The sequence below is a fragment of the Acanthaster planci genome, linkage group LG03, assembly GCF_054643075.1.
Source record: "Acanthaster planci isolate LZ-2023a linkage group LG03, COTS_SCS, whole genome shotgun sequence".
NCBI lineage: Eukaryota > Metazoa > Echinodermata > Asteroidea > Valvatida > Acanthasteridae > Acanthaster > Acanthaster planci.
The window spans coordinates 15,524,992-15,539,307 of record NC_141779.1 but is presented as its reverse complement, the minus strand read 5'-3'; the positions used below and the strand labels follow the sequence as shown (position 1 = coordinate 15,539,307).

Genomic DNA, 14,316 nt, shown 5'->3' with positions numbered 1-14,316 from the left:
TACACTAGGTACACACAGCGCGATCAGGCAGAACTGCCATTGTTGTGTACGGCTACGGCTGATTGCTATTTTGCACGATACTGATAATTGAAGCCGTAGCAGAAAAAATGCACGACTCGAACAGAGCGAGTCAGCAGATGTCTGGTATCCGTTTCCTTGGATAAAAATCGAGTCGGACATAATTTATACCACATGGGAACAGTCTAAATAGAGGCGTCAATGTGCCGTTTTCGAAGTCGCGGCTTTGTTACAGTTGCATCTCGATTTCCAGAAACATTTTCAAACCACTGTCGATGCGGTCGGAACCATATAAAGTACTCGAGCGTTTTGCCGTTTTGTTTATAAAGCATAAAGTGGAGCCAAATCAAGTCGCAGTGTCTAACCAGAGGGGAAGAATTAAGTGTTGTAGTACACGTAGTCGGACTAGTTGCGTGGTTGGTTTGATTCAGTAGAATGCTTAAATTGAAAAAAAAACTTTACAAATAATTCACTCTGCCAATTATCTTGAACACAGTAATCCTCTCTTTTATATGTATAAAACCCTTAAAGTTAACAATATACATTCTCTTCATCTTAGGGTCCTCATGCAACAATTAAACAATAAAAAAAATACCTAAATCCATTTGTTCTATGTTTAACATAAATGAAGAAGTGCACCACCACTTCACCAGATAAACTTCATCAATCCTTTGCTCGCGGCACTGCTCTTACACAAAACACAGTGACACATGAGGGTCCCAAACTGAGGCATTCCCTAGATGCCTCTTTAAAGAATATTTGGAATCAACAAACATTCAAACAAAATTACAGGGCTAAATTATTAACCAAGTATATAAATACTACGTAATTTTATTCAATGTGTATGTCTTACAGGATCATTTACAAGACTGTCGTCTGATTGTTTAGTATATTGTTGTGATTAATGTGTTGTGGGAATAATGTGTTTTATCATAATGTGTTTTAAAACCCACACTTCATAGAGGGAACAACTAACAATACAATTATCATCAGAGAAGTTGAATGATGGGTGGGAAATGAGAAAACACAAGAAATTTGAATTATAATACTGATGATCAATTCAATAATTAACTTGGATGATATATGCGGGGAACCAACCTGTGCAACAGATGATAGGTTCTTCCTGTGAGATGCTAAAGGTGAAGCGGCGATTCCTTCCTGACTGCTAAAAATGTACCGGTTCTCTCTTCACCAAAGTCAGGAAAGGAATGCCGAGCTACTAACCAAACGAAACCTACCAGTCTAGTCAAGTCCAGATCAACCCCTCCGACAATGTCTTACATATCTTGAGACCTTTTGACCATATCTGACACAGGTAAAAACCACAAGAGTGTATTTAAAAAGTCATCGTGAGAAATAGACTTGCCTTCAGTCGTACAAAAAAAAATCAAATTTAGAAAATGCCACGGGGGTTATAATACTAAAATAACATAACAACAACTGACCGCGAGTCATTGATAAATTGGACCAAGAAGTTTTGGCTGCAGAAATTGTGCGATTACCCTAGGAACGATTACTGAATATGAGCGGCATTATACTAGAACAATAATTAATGGATTTCCACCACACTGCACAATATTCCTCCATGCCTAAAGAAACACGTGCACCCAGAATTCAACCTTCGCGCACACCAGGCTCAATTCTCTTCAGCAGAGGTGCCAACAACATCGCCAGAAACCCAAGGGCGAAAACTCCTGCGAAGATGTAAAACAGAACAGTATAGCTTTCCGTGACATCGTAGATGGCTCCTGCATGTCACCACGTGAAAATGAAAGATAAAGAAAAGTTGTTATTCTTATCATTCTGACACTCTTACCACCGGAAATGTACTGAAAAGTACAATTACAAATGATACAATTAAAGGAACTTCTTTGAACTAAACCATTTTCTCCAGTGTAGATTCTTTTAAAGACATGGACGCAAAATTGGTGAATATAGAGAAAATAATTAGTTCTCAAGTACAAGAGGCATCACGGAGAACTCGATCAATCTCTTAGCCCCTCAATTTCGTCGTTTTTATCTTAATAAATTTACCAAAAAAATCTCAGAGTGGAAAACGATCGCACACTATAGCAGAGATAATCAGAATTCACCGATTTGACCCACCTGCTAAAATAGGGCCGATTAAATCAACTACGCCCCCGATGCCAGAGTAAAGTCCCACTGCCGACCCTAAATTAGCCAGGCCGACGTATTCCCGCACGAGGACAGGAGTGATGGTGCGCTGGAAGCCAATCGCTAATCCGAACAAGGCGGCGGAGAACATAAAGTACCCATACGTGCCAAACTGCGCCACCAGGACAGCACAGGCACTGGTGAACATAGACGCGTCAAAAATTATCTCTGACGACACCTTGTGGTTGATAAGTCCGCAGAATGGGCGTCCTACTAGACCACTGATACCAACCACACTGAGGAGAAAGGAGGCCTCCTGAGCGGGTATACCTGAGGACGTAGCGCGTGGGATGAGATAAACAAGGTAGCAGCCGAGAGAGAAAACAAAGGCACACTGTGCGAAGCAGAGCGCCGAAAAGCGGTAACTTTGCCAGAGCAACTTCAGTCTGAACACCTTGACCGCCCCGGACAAGCAAACCACTACACAGTGTGGGCTTCTACCCTCAGCACTTTGTTCAGTCGTCACCGGTGAGTTAGTAGACGCTTGTATTCTACGAGAAATTGTCTGCAGTTCCCCTTCGGGGTTGCCGTGCTTATTCACTTGTCTATTCTCCGTGGCTTGGAGAGGGCGCCGATTTGAACGGCAGACTGCCCCAGCCAAGCAAATGTTAGCGGTTATGGCGCCAGTTACAAGTAACGTTCCTCTCCAACCGTACGCATCCAGTAACATCTGCATCAAAGGACCAAACATCATTATTCCTATGCTATCTCCTGTGGTAACAAGGGCAATCACCACGGAGTAATATTTCTTGAAGTACTGGGCGACTATAACCACTGCTGGAGTATAGGCTATCCCGGTACCAGCACCTTGAAAAAAGAGAGGAAGGAGAAAATCGTGTTAGGTCTTTTTATCTTATCTTTTTAATCGGTCACTTTAGAAACATAAATGTGATACATCGGCGTATTGTAAGTAATATTATTTTGATATTATTGTTAATTTGATATTAATTACATCAAGTGATTGTTGAGTTCAGCAACTACTATCGTGAATAATTTTTCTTGCCTGCCAAGGCGCCCAAAACATACATCTGGTAGATATTTCCAGCCAGGGCTCCACCGACCATTCCCACAATATTGAGCAGACCACCAGCAACCATCGTTGGACGACAACCGAAGCGATTCGCTGCTGCACCGCCGAGAGCGCCTGCAATCAGAACATCGTCCGCAGGAAAAATATGTCTTGCCAAAAGGTGTGAGTGACTGTGCAGTGGAGGTAAATGAATCTAGACCTTCAAGATTTGGAAGGAATGTGGTTATCGCTGCTGTGTGCTAGAGTTCCAGTTTACTGCAGGGTTCTGTCGCGGTAAGCAGATTATGGAACTCCATATAAATAATGATGAAGGAAGTAAGCTAAGATTGACGCCTGTAATACACACATATTTCAAGTCTCATTTCACCATTACAATTTACAGAAATAGATAGACCACGTTCATATACAATACGCATCTATGGAAGGAATTGTTAAACTGCGCACCCGCGGCGGTCAGCGGTTACTGACCGTGCAAGGGCGAAAGCTGGTCGTGATAACGACCTCTCGCGGTTGCCAGGCTGGTGAGAGACTACTTTTCAATCAAGGCGAACCCTTCCAATGGCTTTCATTACAAGGGATATTTGCAATATATATGATATTTGATATATCAGACGTACTATGTCTTCATAATACAAAACTGTGCGTGGTTCACTCACATCCGAAGAAGGAAGTAGCCGACAAGACACTAGAGATGGCCCCAGTCTGTGCAGTGGTACCATGGAATTCATTTTGAAAGGACGTAAAGAGAACTCCCGTGCATCGTGTCATTGCAGTGATGAGCAGATGAACGGAAAATGAGGCAAAAACAACAACTAAACTCCTTCCTGTGAATTCTGCAGATAAACGGCGCTTTGCCATGACGATTCAGGTCAGCTCTGTTGAAAAGGAGAGACAAAAGCAGAGTTATATAGCATCTTGCAGATGCTTCCTTTAGTGAGCGAGAACCTCATTCCTTAGCTTTTTGGGCTCATCCATGAAATAAAGCAACTACATTGGTACAGGTCGGAAGTGGTTTATTTCTCCTTCATGTGGGTCTGGGTTACAAGGTTTAATGAGAGGTACCATGTACATGATGTATACTGACTGTTCATGGGTGTCGACAGAATTTTTCCCTGGGGAGTTTGCAAAGCACTTTTTTCCGGGGGGGGAGTAAATCTCGAATGAAGAAAAAAAATTGGTGATGCTCATCCCCTTTCATCAAGTTTTTTTCATTGCTTTCTTTTTTTTCTCTCCCTTTTTTCAGTGGGCGTCCCAACCCCTCAGGCCTGACACATGAAGAGTTCATTAATGGCTTTGGGACCAACACAGGGCAATGCGCTCAGACAGTATTATGGGGAGAGATCTTTTCTTGGTAAAAGGAGCCGAGACAAAATAAGTACAGGAGGTTCAAGGCGGGGAAATGTAGAACTACTTTATGCGACGAAACTGTAAATTTATAAGCAAAAGCAAGATAGCGTCGTGAAGTACGTCATAATCTAGTGGTAATGTCGTCGTCGTTGTCGTCGTCGTCGTTGAGAAATGGAATGACATGTTTCCGGCCGGAAGTAAGGTCTCACCATACAAGCGCTACCATGAATTTTGACCAAATGATGCACTAAACAAACTGTGGCAGTTAACTGTTTACTGTTATACGACCGAGACTGCGTTGTTTCCACTGCGAGCCATGTTGCTATGATTCTCAGTTCCGTTGACAGATAAAAACTAGGCCTACACATACAGAGCACCACCTTGTGCAATGATTTTCGGAGCGAGTAAATTTCACTTGCCAACTGTCTGTGCGTGACAGTTGCAAATTGCATAAATTAAAGAATGCGATCTCAGATCGACGGATTATTATACCGTAATTTTAACGGTGTCGTGATAAATTCGTACATTGTCTGGGTAATTTAATATTATTTATAGTAATATGCATTTTATACTGAGCGGAATACAATCAGTGTTCGAAGCAGTCTTTAGTCTAAGACATGGAGAAACGCTCCGTGTGATATCGATCCGCCTGGTGATAGTTTGTGTCTATGAATGTTTTGGCGCCTCGAACCCAGTCCTCGACTACATGTGCTGCGTGCGCGTTCAATCTTCAGGCATGGTGGGAACCAACATGGCGCGTCAAGATCGCTCCCATGGGAACGAGGTTGCCTCGAACCACGAACTTGTTTCAGCTGCAAAGTGACGAAAAAAGCAGACAGTTTTTGTAGCCCCTCAAATAAGCTAATTATAAATTTCAGGACATTTTCTTACATACACAGCGAATTAAATTTAAAGAGATACTTTCTTCCAGAACGTATACGTGAAGAGAGAAAGAGAGAGAGGGGGAGCTGGAGATAGCATCGCTGGAGAGAAGCATAAGTGAAAGTGATGTTCATTATCAGTGTCGTCTCCTTCCTTGCGCTTGCCTCAGTCAGATGACGTAGCCTAACTGTTTCCGGTTCTCCGTTTTTATGGGCTACCCTTAACATGTTCCTGGTTATATATTGCTTGTCACAAACATGTTTCTGGTTAGGGATCGCTAAAACATGCCCGTGGAAGGCCTTGGAACCAAGGCCATGTTCCAAGTTCAATGTAGCATGATGGTAGAAATAGCATACTGTAAAGCCTACAGTTGAGTTGTATTTAAAGCGATATTTTGGATAACAAAAGTAACAAAATAATAGCCGAATGTGGAGCAAAATGCTTGACTGGATTCACCAGGCTAAAGCATTGTGTTGTGTTCAGCATCACTGCGTTGCGTAGCTTTGTATTCGGCTCGGTAAAATGGCTGCGAGTGGATTCAGTGATATCTATAAGCTGATTAAGCGTATTGCGAGTCCAGATTTTTTAATATACGTCCGTGACTCACACAGCTAACTGGCGTACACACTTGTGGATTTGAGTCGTCTTTGAAGTCTCATGATTGTCGTGTGCGTTACAGCTGCAGTATCACAGTCTAAAACTGGTCACCGAAGGTAGACCCTCGGTGCTCAAATCAAATTGAAATACTTCGATATTTGGCTCCGTTGCTAGTAGACAGACGTTTTGGTGGCATTGCCTGACAAGATAGCGAGCAAGCAAGTTCAAAGTTAGGAGGGCCTAAAAATGAGGCACACCTGAAACGAAAGCGAGTATTAGAGACACTCGAAATCGTCCGTAAAATTTTAAGAACAGTTATTTTGTGTCTCAGTCAAGGTATTCGTTAATTCACCCCTCCTATCAAAACAGGCATGGCCGACTGACTGGTCATCTTTTAGGCAAAGAAAGGATGACACTATTTTTACATAATTCCATTTCAAGTTTTTTGAATGTCACACGTGGAATGGAATCGTATTGCCGTGAAATTGTTGCATGATGTATAACTGCCATGTACCGGTACATGCATGAAGCTAGGAGCTTGTTCAATGTACATGTTCACTGTACATGAGCATAATACCAGTCATGACGTCGCTTTATTCTAAAAGTATGCACTATGTTAAATTAACTGTAGGCCTACATTCTTCAAAACTAACACAGACAAAACTTGACTTCATAAGCAAAGATATTGTAATCGTGACATTAAATCATGGTGGATTCAAACATCATATGCACATGATAAGAAGCGCTCTAGAAACCGTTTGGCGATCATAGATTTGATCTTTTTGTTTTTGTCATGTTTTGTTCGTTTGTATTTATAATCTTTTATATTTTTTATTTTTTTGTTGTGGAGTTTTCCTTATTTTTATTTTTACTAATTACAACTTGATTTTTGTCATTTTTCTATTTTTGCCCCGTTTGCATTGTAACAATTTGCATTGAATTTCAGTTTGTCAAAGTTTATGTTTGCGTCTGATATGAGGCATAACAATTATTATATACTTTCAGTTTTATCTCAGCTTGAATTGTTCATGTACAATTTAACTATAAAAATGCATAACTTTACAGAAATGTTGGAAGCTTACCTTTCACAGATAATACTCCAAATTCACGTATTTTCCAAAACGACATAAGTTTTCACCGTGCACGGGTGAGCGAGTTATTTCGATGTGTGCGCAGTAACTCCCAGGTTATTAATGTGGGTGGTTCACATTTGAAGAGACAGTTAACTAAGTTTCTGCAAACTAGCCGCTCATCAGACTTGCTTGTTGCAAAAATTCCCACTTCCACACAGTCACGTCAATAGCATTTGACAGTTTACGGAAGGATATCAACTTACATGTAGGAATACACGCATAACTCCATTTGGAATTGGAAAGTGCGCACCCCTCCGAAGAGTTGCAAAATAAGTACATGTATAGAGATATTGCCCCCTCTCTCTTGAAACAGCATGACGTCACGTTTTTTTTAGATGCAGCATGCACTCGCCGTTAATTTTAAACTCTAACAAGCATATTTTGTGCAAGAGTTGAAATGAAAATGTAAAACGAAAATAAAATAAACTACTAAGATAAACGTATAGAACTGTTAGAGAATTTTTATGCTTGTAAGGAAATTGGCATAGAGATAAATTTTCACCCGCCAGTAAGTTGTGGCTATTAGGCCTACATCAACAATTTTCGAACGTCAACGAAATGGTATGGAAAATTTCGGAGATTTCCAGAAACGGAAGGAATTCGGGCTATGAAGACATTTCTCGGGCGGAACCAGGATTTTCCCTATAAAGGGGCGTAATCCTAGATTTTCAAAGGGGGGGGGACTAAAGCAATAATGGTAAAATGCCTGTAACGGACCATTTTAGTAATTTTGCCTATTATTTTCTTGTCTGGATACCAGACCCGATGATTCTGACTATCCGACGAATCAAGGCTCCGGTATCACCCATTGTCACGTGACCAGAACTGGAGGATTCCTCCAGTTTTCCGGAAATAGCCAAAATATTCCGAAGTTGTCCCATCTACAGTGGCATGTTCGGATGGCACCGTTGATGTTCGGTTATTCCCGGTAGGGTAGGTGGGCTTGTTGAACGTAAACCGTCAATGAACCGTGAACCGTCAATCATGCATTGCCATATAACAACAACGTTACAAACAACTTATTTGATGGGTGTGTGCGTGGAAGGAATGTTGCTGTGCAAGAAATGATCAACTAAAAGAATTTTAAAATGCTTATGTATGATTTTGAATTTTCTGATTTTTTTTTTCAAGTGCGCCTCATTACTATAGGGAACACTCGGCTGAATTGGAACCCACCACGTAAAGGGTCATCCATTTTTGTCACCATTTTCACGAGAGTACAAAGCGCACGCTGAGGGGAGGGGGTGAATTGGTTTCGTACGCTTTAGAAACATGTAAAAAATGACGATTATCACAGACCGACCAACTGCTAACCCCCCCCCCCCAGCTATTGCGTGTGTGCAGAGAGTGCGCAGGACTCTCATGCATCATTCATACAAGCTCGGGCAATGGCTATTTCTTAACCAATCGACGATTTTGCCTGGTGTCATATAAAAAAGTACATACACAAGTACCAGGCAAATTTCACTAACGTTGAAGTCACAGCCACATGTGAAACAGTCTTCGAGCACCGCCCCCCCAAAAGTTCCGTTACGCCATGCTTGCTATGAGGTTTGGTACCCAGACACAGCCGTCTTTTACGGTGTCCGTGCTAAATCCACAGCGTGCATTGTACGTAAACGATTTTTATTATATTTTATTTACTGTACGTAAACGATGCAAAAAACTCATTGTAACAGTATACTTTTTACCACTTTTCATAAGCTTTCGTGAAGAGGAGAACAAATCAAATCAAAGGTACATTTTCCGACTGCTATTGTTGGACACAAACAATGGACACTTTTATTTTAAGAAAAAGTACCTGTCCATCGGGCAATTTGTCCTGAATTATTACTTTCCCGAACTGAAAGAGGAATTAAATTTGTCCCGGGCAACCTGAAAACCGTGAGTGTAGAGGCCTGTCAGGGGCAATGGTTTTCCTCCTGTCATTATTCTCTGGTCGTCTACTGCACTTTAACAGCTGTACATTGTGAATAAGAATGGGTCCTTAAGCACCAAAGAGAAATCGTCTTTTTGTGTGTGTGTTCATTCATTTTGTACTCTTTCGGGGGGGGCGCCAGGAAAAAGAGCAGGCCTACGCTTTGTACGCTTGTAAAAATGATGACAAAAATGGATGACCCCGGTGGGAATGAAATCGAAAACATCCGGGCTTTCAATTTGTGTCCTCTGACCCTTGCGTCATATCTATTTATATCCGTGTGCAATACCTGACCTAAGATTCTTTATCAAGGGTCGTCAGGGCCTAGGGGTGCAGTGTCCCAAATTCAAGGAAAATTCTCCGCCAGGCCGAGGCGCGGAAAAAGTACCCCCCAGAGATTGTTTCAAAAAGAGGGGTCTGTGTGGGCCAAGAAATGGTGGAATTGTGTCAGTATGGCCCAGGATCATCTCTGTAGATTCAGGGGTACCCATCTGGGGGCAAAGCAGACAAAGATGGGATTGAAAATTAGTCAGAAGAGCCCCAGGAAGGTGAGGGATGTCATCTGAAAAATGGCAACATGGGCTTGGCAACATTCACTTTTTGGGGGGGGGGAGTTTGTTTTGGGCGGATAATTAAAAATTCATTGGTTAACCTACTAAAAATTGAAAATCAAATGAAATCTGAAGGACCAAACAACACATTGATTTTTGTTTGAGAGGCCTCAGGGGCTTCAGTTGCCTGCCATGGGGCTCCAAACTTGGTTGATTTTACACTATGTTCAATGGAGCTTGAATTGGTTCAGTGCACCCATGTATGCACGAAGCCTCGTACTGTGGGCGAAGTACCAAATGGGTGGATTGGCAATTGGGCGAACGGATTAACGGCAAGAACGAAGTAACCGATATCGGATCGGCGACCAGGTAGTGGTCCCGTCTTCCAGTTTGCTTCCACAAATTGCCCAAAGAGGCCTATCTATGATTTAAAGCGCAATATTCACTTCTACAGAGTTATGTACGGCTTGTCAAAACTACGGGTAACGTTTGGACAGTTCAGAGGTGCTCTGCGTGCGACACCAAAAAGGCAGTAAGTAGTAGCCTACGTTTGTAGCGCAAAACACTGGTTCCAGATTCCGGACACTTGACAATGATACATGTATGTCGGGGTACGGGTGCATGTAAATACATACATGTACAGTACATGTCTGATGTAGGCCTAGTTCAAGTTACATGTAGTTCAGTGTGGCCGGTCCTGTACAATTGTATGAAATCTCCACCTTTTACTTCCACTTTAGAGCAATCTTCAACTCCCACAAATTAGAGAGAATTTGCTGATGGCAGACATGGTAGAATAAACCTTTTCAACGTTTACAATGCATTTTATGCACAGCCCTATGGGGGAAGTGAACCAGTCAAAAACAAGTTACAGTTTTCTACTAAATTTTTCTATGTATCTGCTCATCAACTCACAGATACATGCATATTATCAGATTATACAAGAATTTGAAACATTTTCAAATACGTTTTCAAATATTTGTAAGAACAAATCACCCTTAGGGGCCTAATTGCCTTTTTTAAGGGCACCAGTCACTCTACAGACTGAAAATGAACGTGACTGGTCAAAGCGGGATGAATGAGCTGCAAGTCATAATTTTGATTAGACAACATAGTACTAGAACATTAATATTAATGAATTAGTCAAAGCACGGTCTGTGACAAAAGGTGGTGTTGTTGGAAGGAATTCTCTGAATTTTCCTACTCTGCTAAGCTTTAACCCTAACCCCCAAGGGTTGCTGGCCCTATCCTTCCCCATTCACACAAAGTTAAACACCCATATAGCACTTTGCGCACAGAGGCTGTTGGACTTGGTTTTTCTGAGGTATGCCAAACCCAATGCAAAAGCCAGCTGTTATGGGCCTACCAGACCTATCCCCACAAAATTAAACATTTTACTACTGTTTAATTCTGTGTGGTTGGGGAAGGTTAGGGTTAAACTTCAAAGTTTGTGAATATCTTCGTCCCAAATCAATAATGCAACACTGTGTCAGAAGAGGATGGCTTGAATTGGAGCATGAAATAAAATGGAAACAGATTAACGTTTGGCAGGTACACTTCTCCCACAGGGTTGTGCATAAAATGCGTTGCATGCATGTCATCCAAACCCACAATGCATTGCGAACGTCGAAAAGGTTGATTAGGCCAGGCATGCCCCAGGAAATGCCTACAACATAAACCCAGTGCTTAACGCCATGCATCCTGCACATGAAAGTCTCCCACCAACTCTGCACAGCTGCATGCAGTCAGCTAGCCACACTGGGCCCAGCCCGAAACCCTAGGCAGAAGGAATGTTGCATCACGACTCCTGTTCAGCAGTTGTTTACAAAATCTATGGGGGAGTCAAGAAAAAGTTACAGGCCTCAGTAGACCAATTTTTAAACAAAATCGGACATTTTCGCCAGTCCCAGATTCATGTCTTGTCGGCATTTCATCAGTGACTGTCCTTTTATAGTGAGATGATATAATGATGAAAACGGGAAGGCTGGACTAGGATGCAACATGTGTTTTCATTTATGCTCGGACACAAAACATGAAATTTCATTCCGCTGGCCTTAAGTACCGGCAATTGGCACAAAGATGGAGCAACTGTGCAGATCTACTGATGGCGCCCAACACATACATGTACACCAGTCATGGAAGTCCTTGTGCTAGTTCCAACCTGAAACCTACATGTATGATCGTCCAACACTCCATGTCCTTTGCAACGTGTTACATGTTACATGTAAGCTGTGAGAGTTTTTTGTAAAGGATATTGTCTTCAACTAATCACAAAGTACTTACAGATGCTGTTTTTCTCTCTCAGCGCAGTTTTCTAGTTTAAAAAAGTAGTAGGGCCTAAATGGGCATACTGACCATATAGAGCACTGACGGACCATTCAATTATTTTCAATTCTCTGCTGAACCACAGTGGGAGTATTGTGTACCGAGGTGCCACACAGCCCAGTAGGAAGCAATACTGGAAAGGAGAGATTTTAGCTGGAGCCATGTGGTTCTGGATTCTGTGGAGGTTTTACCACGAACCTGAAGATGTTCTTGTAAGTGTCAGGAGTATGTGAGAATTCATCTTTGCCTGGCCTTAACTTTTAAGTCATTAATAATTTATCAAATAAATGTTTAAAGTGTGTTTCTGCAAATCGTGTCTCTCTTACATGAGCAGATATTTAAGACCAGTGTACCTGTCATGGAGCAGTTAATGGGAAATTCAGTATTACTCAGTGAATTCACCAGCTGAGATCCAGTCAGCCTTAAGCAATACGCACCACAACACTCTCTGATAACAAATGTAAATCGGTACTATTTTATGAAAAAAATAAAAACAGTGCACAGAGGTTTTATGGTTTTATTTGAAAATGTGAATTTTATTGGTAAAAGACAGAAGAAACGTCAATGTACTTAGAACTGTGTTGTTCTTACAAACGAAGCATGTGAATATATCCTTTTTTTTTTATTTTGCCAGAAGTACAAAAATGTTATCTCTTACACAATCAGGTTTATCTTTGGCACAACCAATTTTTATGATCTGAAAATTTATAGTGAAGCCAAAAGATGACTATTAAAAAGCAAAACCTGTATCAGTTTTTTGGGGTTAAAATAATCAATTTGAACATTTTGGGACATCTTGTAATGTACACGTATTACGCAAATGTTTGATGTCCTAGTTTTGTACATTTCACAAGCTCTTTGAAATTGTCTGGGGTAGGTTACTTTGAAGTTCCTCCACCATTAACCCACTTCATGCTGTATGCCCCAAATTTCAAGATTGTACACCTTGAAATGTACAATCTTGGAAACATACTTGCTATGAAGAGGGCATGGCAACATAGTCATATAATGTGCAAGGGACTAATTTCAGGGAACTGGTGTATGATACAATTACAAATATTGAGCATTTCAGAACTACGGGACTTTCAGTGTGCTGTTACACATTTCCTGTTTTATTAAAACTATTCTCTTACAGGGTCACAACCCCTGGCCTGATGCCTCTAAGTGGACGGATGAGGAGCTAGGCATACCCCCTGATGATGAAGATTAACACAGGTTAACAAGTCGGTTACAGGTGACTGAAAGATTGACTTAAAATTAGGTCCAAATTGACCAAAAAAGCGTGTTCGTGTATTCTTATTCAGAAGTTTCTGCAGATGGGTAATACGGCAGTAGGTCATAATGTTCATTGTCTTCATGTTCTTTAAAACAAATGCAGTTGGGCACATATGTGTTTTGACAGTGTGGAGTATTTTTAGACACAATACCCTCCATTCCAATAATTTTCTCGATTTTATTTTGCTCACAGATTGGAGCCTAGCCCCTCATGTTTGCAAGCTCACCCAGCACGTCAAGTCCTGACCTAGAATTTGTCATGGAATTGATTGGGAAGGGAAATGACTTTGTCATGGAATTGATTGGGAATGGAAAGGACCTCGTAATGGAATTGATCTGGAAGTTATAGATGTTGAGATCCATAAAATACGCAGCATCCTGCAGTTGCCACTGGTTGTCTACAAATGTTAAACCCTAACACTCCTCAGTCCTCCAACAGGTGAAGGATTTAGGAGGGTTAGGGTTAACCTCAGAATTCCTGAACCACCACATTGAGGCAAAACTCGAGCACAGACTGGCTGTAAATCCCCCAAGGAAACAAGCTATCCGCTCTGAGCAGAATAAAAGAGGGCATGCTTTTTTCGATACCGCATAGACGCGCCATGAGGCTTACAAGGCACATGTGCATTTGACGCGGAGCACACTGAGTATGCATAACTAATTTATTCTGGCATGTATGATCTTTGCGTACATGCAGAACGCGTGCAAGAACCCGCTTGTAACGAGCTGTCTTTCTTTTGCCGATTGGGGGTGCACTTCAGCTCGGGGTGAATTGCAATGGTCTCTTGGTGTTGTTTAGAAGTATGAAATAATGATTTCAGTTTCTGATAGGACTACAGACTTCATAGTGATTCTCAAAGTTTGCAAACATCCATGAATCAAAATAACTGGAAAAGCTTTCTGAATGGTTAAATGGCTCTGATGTTGTTTCCCAATCTCATGTAAATTCTTTGGCAAGGTTATGTGATGTTTGTTGATGGGAAGTAGATGTAGTTACAGGAAAGCATGCTGTGAGCATATTCTGTACATAGATTTTATTGAATTAAAAGGGGTTTCAGAATGAAG

At 41.4% G+C, this 14,316-nt stretch overlaps 2 protein-coding genes across 2 annotated transcripts; one reads left to right on the top strand and one right to left on the bottom strand.

The window, feature by feature from the left end:
- Positions 1-203: 203 nt before the first annotated feature.
- Positions 204-7,552, bottom strand: LOC110991188 (monocarboxylate transporter 12-like). The gene is made up of 5 exons (XM_022256424.2): positions 7,132-7,552; positions 3,880-4,098; positions 3,197-3,337; positions 2,125-3,000; positions 204-1,766 (listed from the first exon to the last, which is right to left on the bottom strand). The coding sequence occupies exons 2-5, from the start codon at positions 4,079-4,081 to the stop codon at positions 1,633-1,635; spliced, it is 1,353 nt and encodes a 450-aa protein (XP_022112116.2). The 5' UTR covers positions 4,082-4,098; positions 7,132-7,552; the 3' UTR covers positions 204-1,632.
- Positions 7,553-9,959: 2,407 nt separating this feature from the next.
- Positions 9,960-14,315, top strand: LOC147799691 (NADH dehydrogenase [ubiquinone] 1 beta subcomplex subunit 2, mitochondrial-like). Its single transcript, XM_087134660.1, has 4 exons — positions 9,960-10,183; positions 12,062-12,188; positions 13,112-13,210; positions 13,445-14,315. The coding sequence occupies exons 1-3, from the start codon at positions 10,110-10,112 to the stop codon at positions 13,184-13,186; spliced, it is 276 nt and encodes a 91-aa protein (XP_086990786.1). The 5' UTR covers positions 9,960-10,109; the 3' UTR covers positions 13,187-13,210; positions 13,445-14,315.
- The last annotated feature ends 1 nt before the right edge of the window (position 14,316 follows it).

Coding starts and splice junctions, on each gene's coding strand:
- LOC110991188 (XM_022256424.2), bottom strand. CDS start 4,081: ATGGCAAAGCGCCGTTTATCTGCAGAATTCACAGGAAGGAGTTTAGTT. Junction 3,338..3,879: donor GGCTACTTCCTTCTTCGGAT/GTGAGTGAACCA, acceptor TTCTGATTGCAG/GCGCTCTCGGCGGTGCAGCA. Junction 1,767..2,124: donor AATCGGCCCTATTTTAGCAG/GTGGGTCAAATC, acceptor GGTGACATGCAG/GAGCCATCTACGATGTCACG.
- LOC147799691 (XM_087134660.1), top strand. CDS start 10,110: ATGTACGGCTTGTCAAAACTACGGGTAACGTTTGGACAGTTCAGAGGT. Junction 10,184..12,061: donor CGTGCGACACCAAAAAGGCA/GTAAGTAGTAGC, acceptor GCTGAACCACAG/TGGGAGTATTGTGTACCGAG. Junction 12,189..13,111: donor ACGAACCTGAAGATGTTCTT/GTAAGTGTCAGG, acceptor ATTCTCTTACAG/GGTCACAACCCCTGGCCTGA.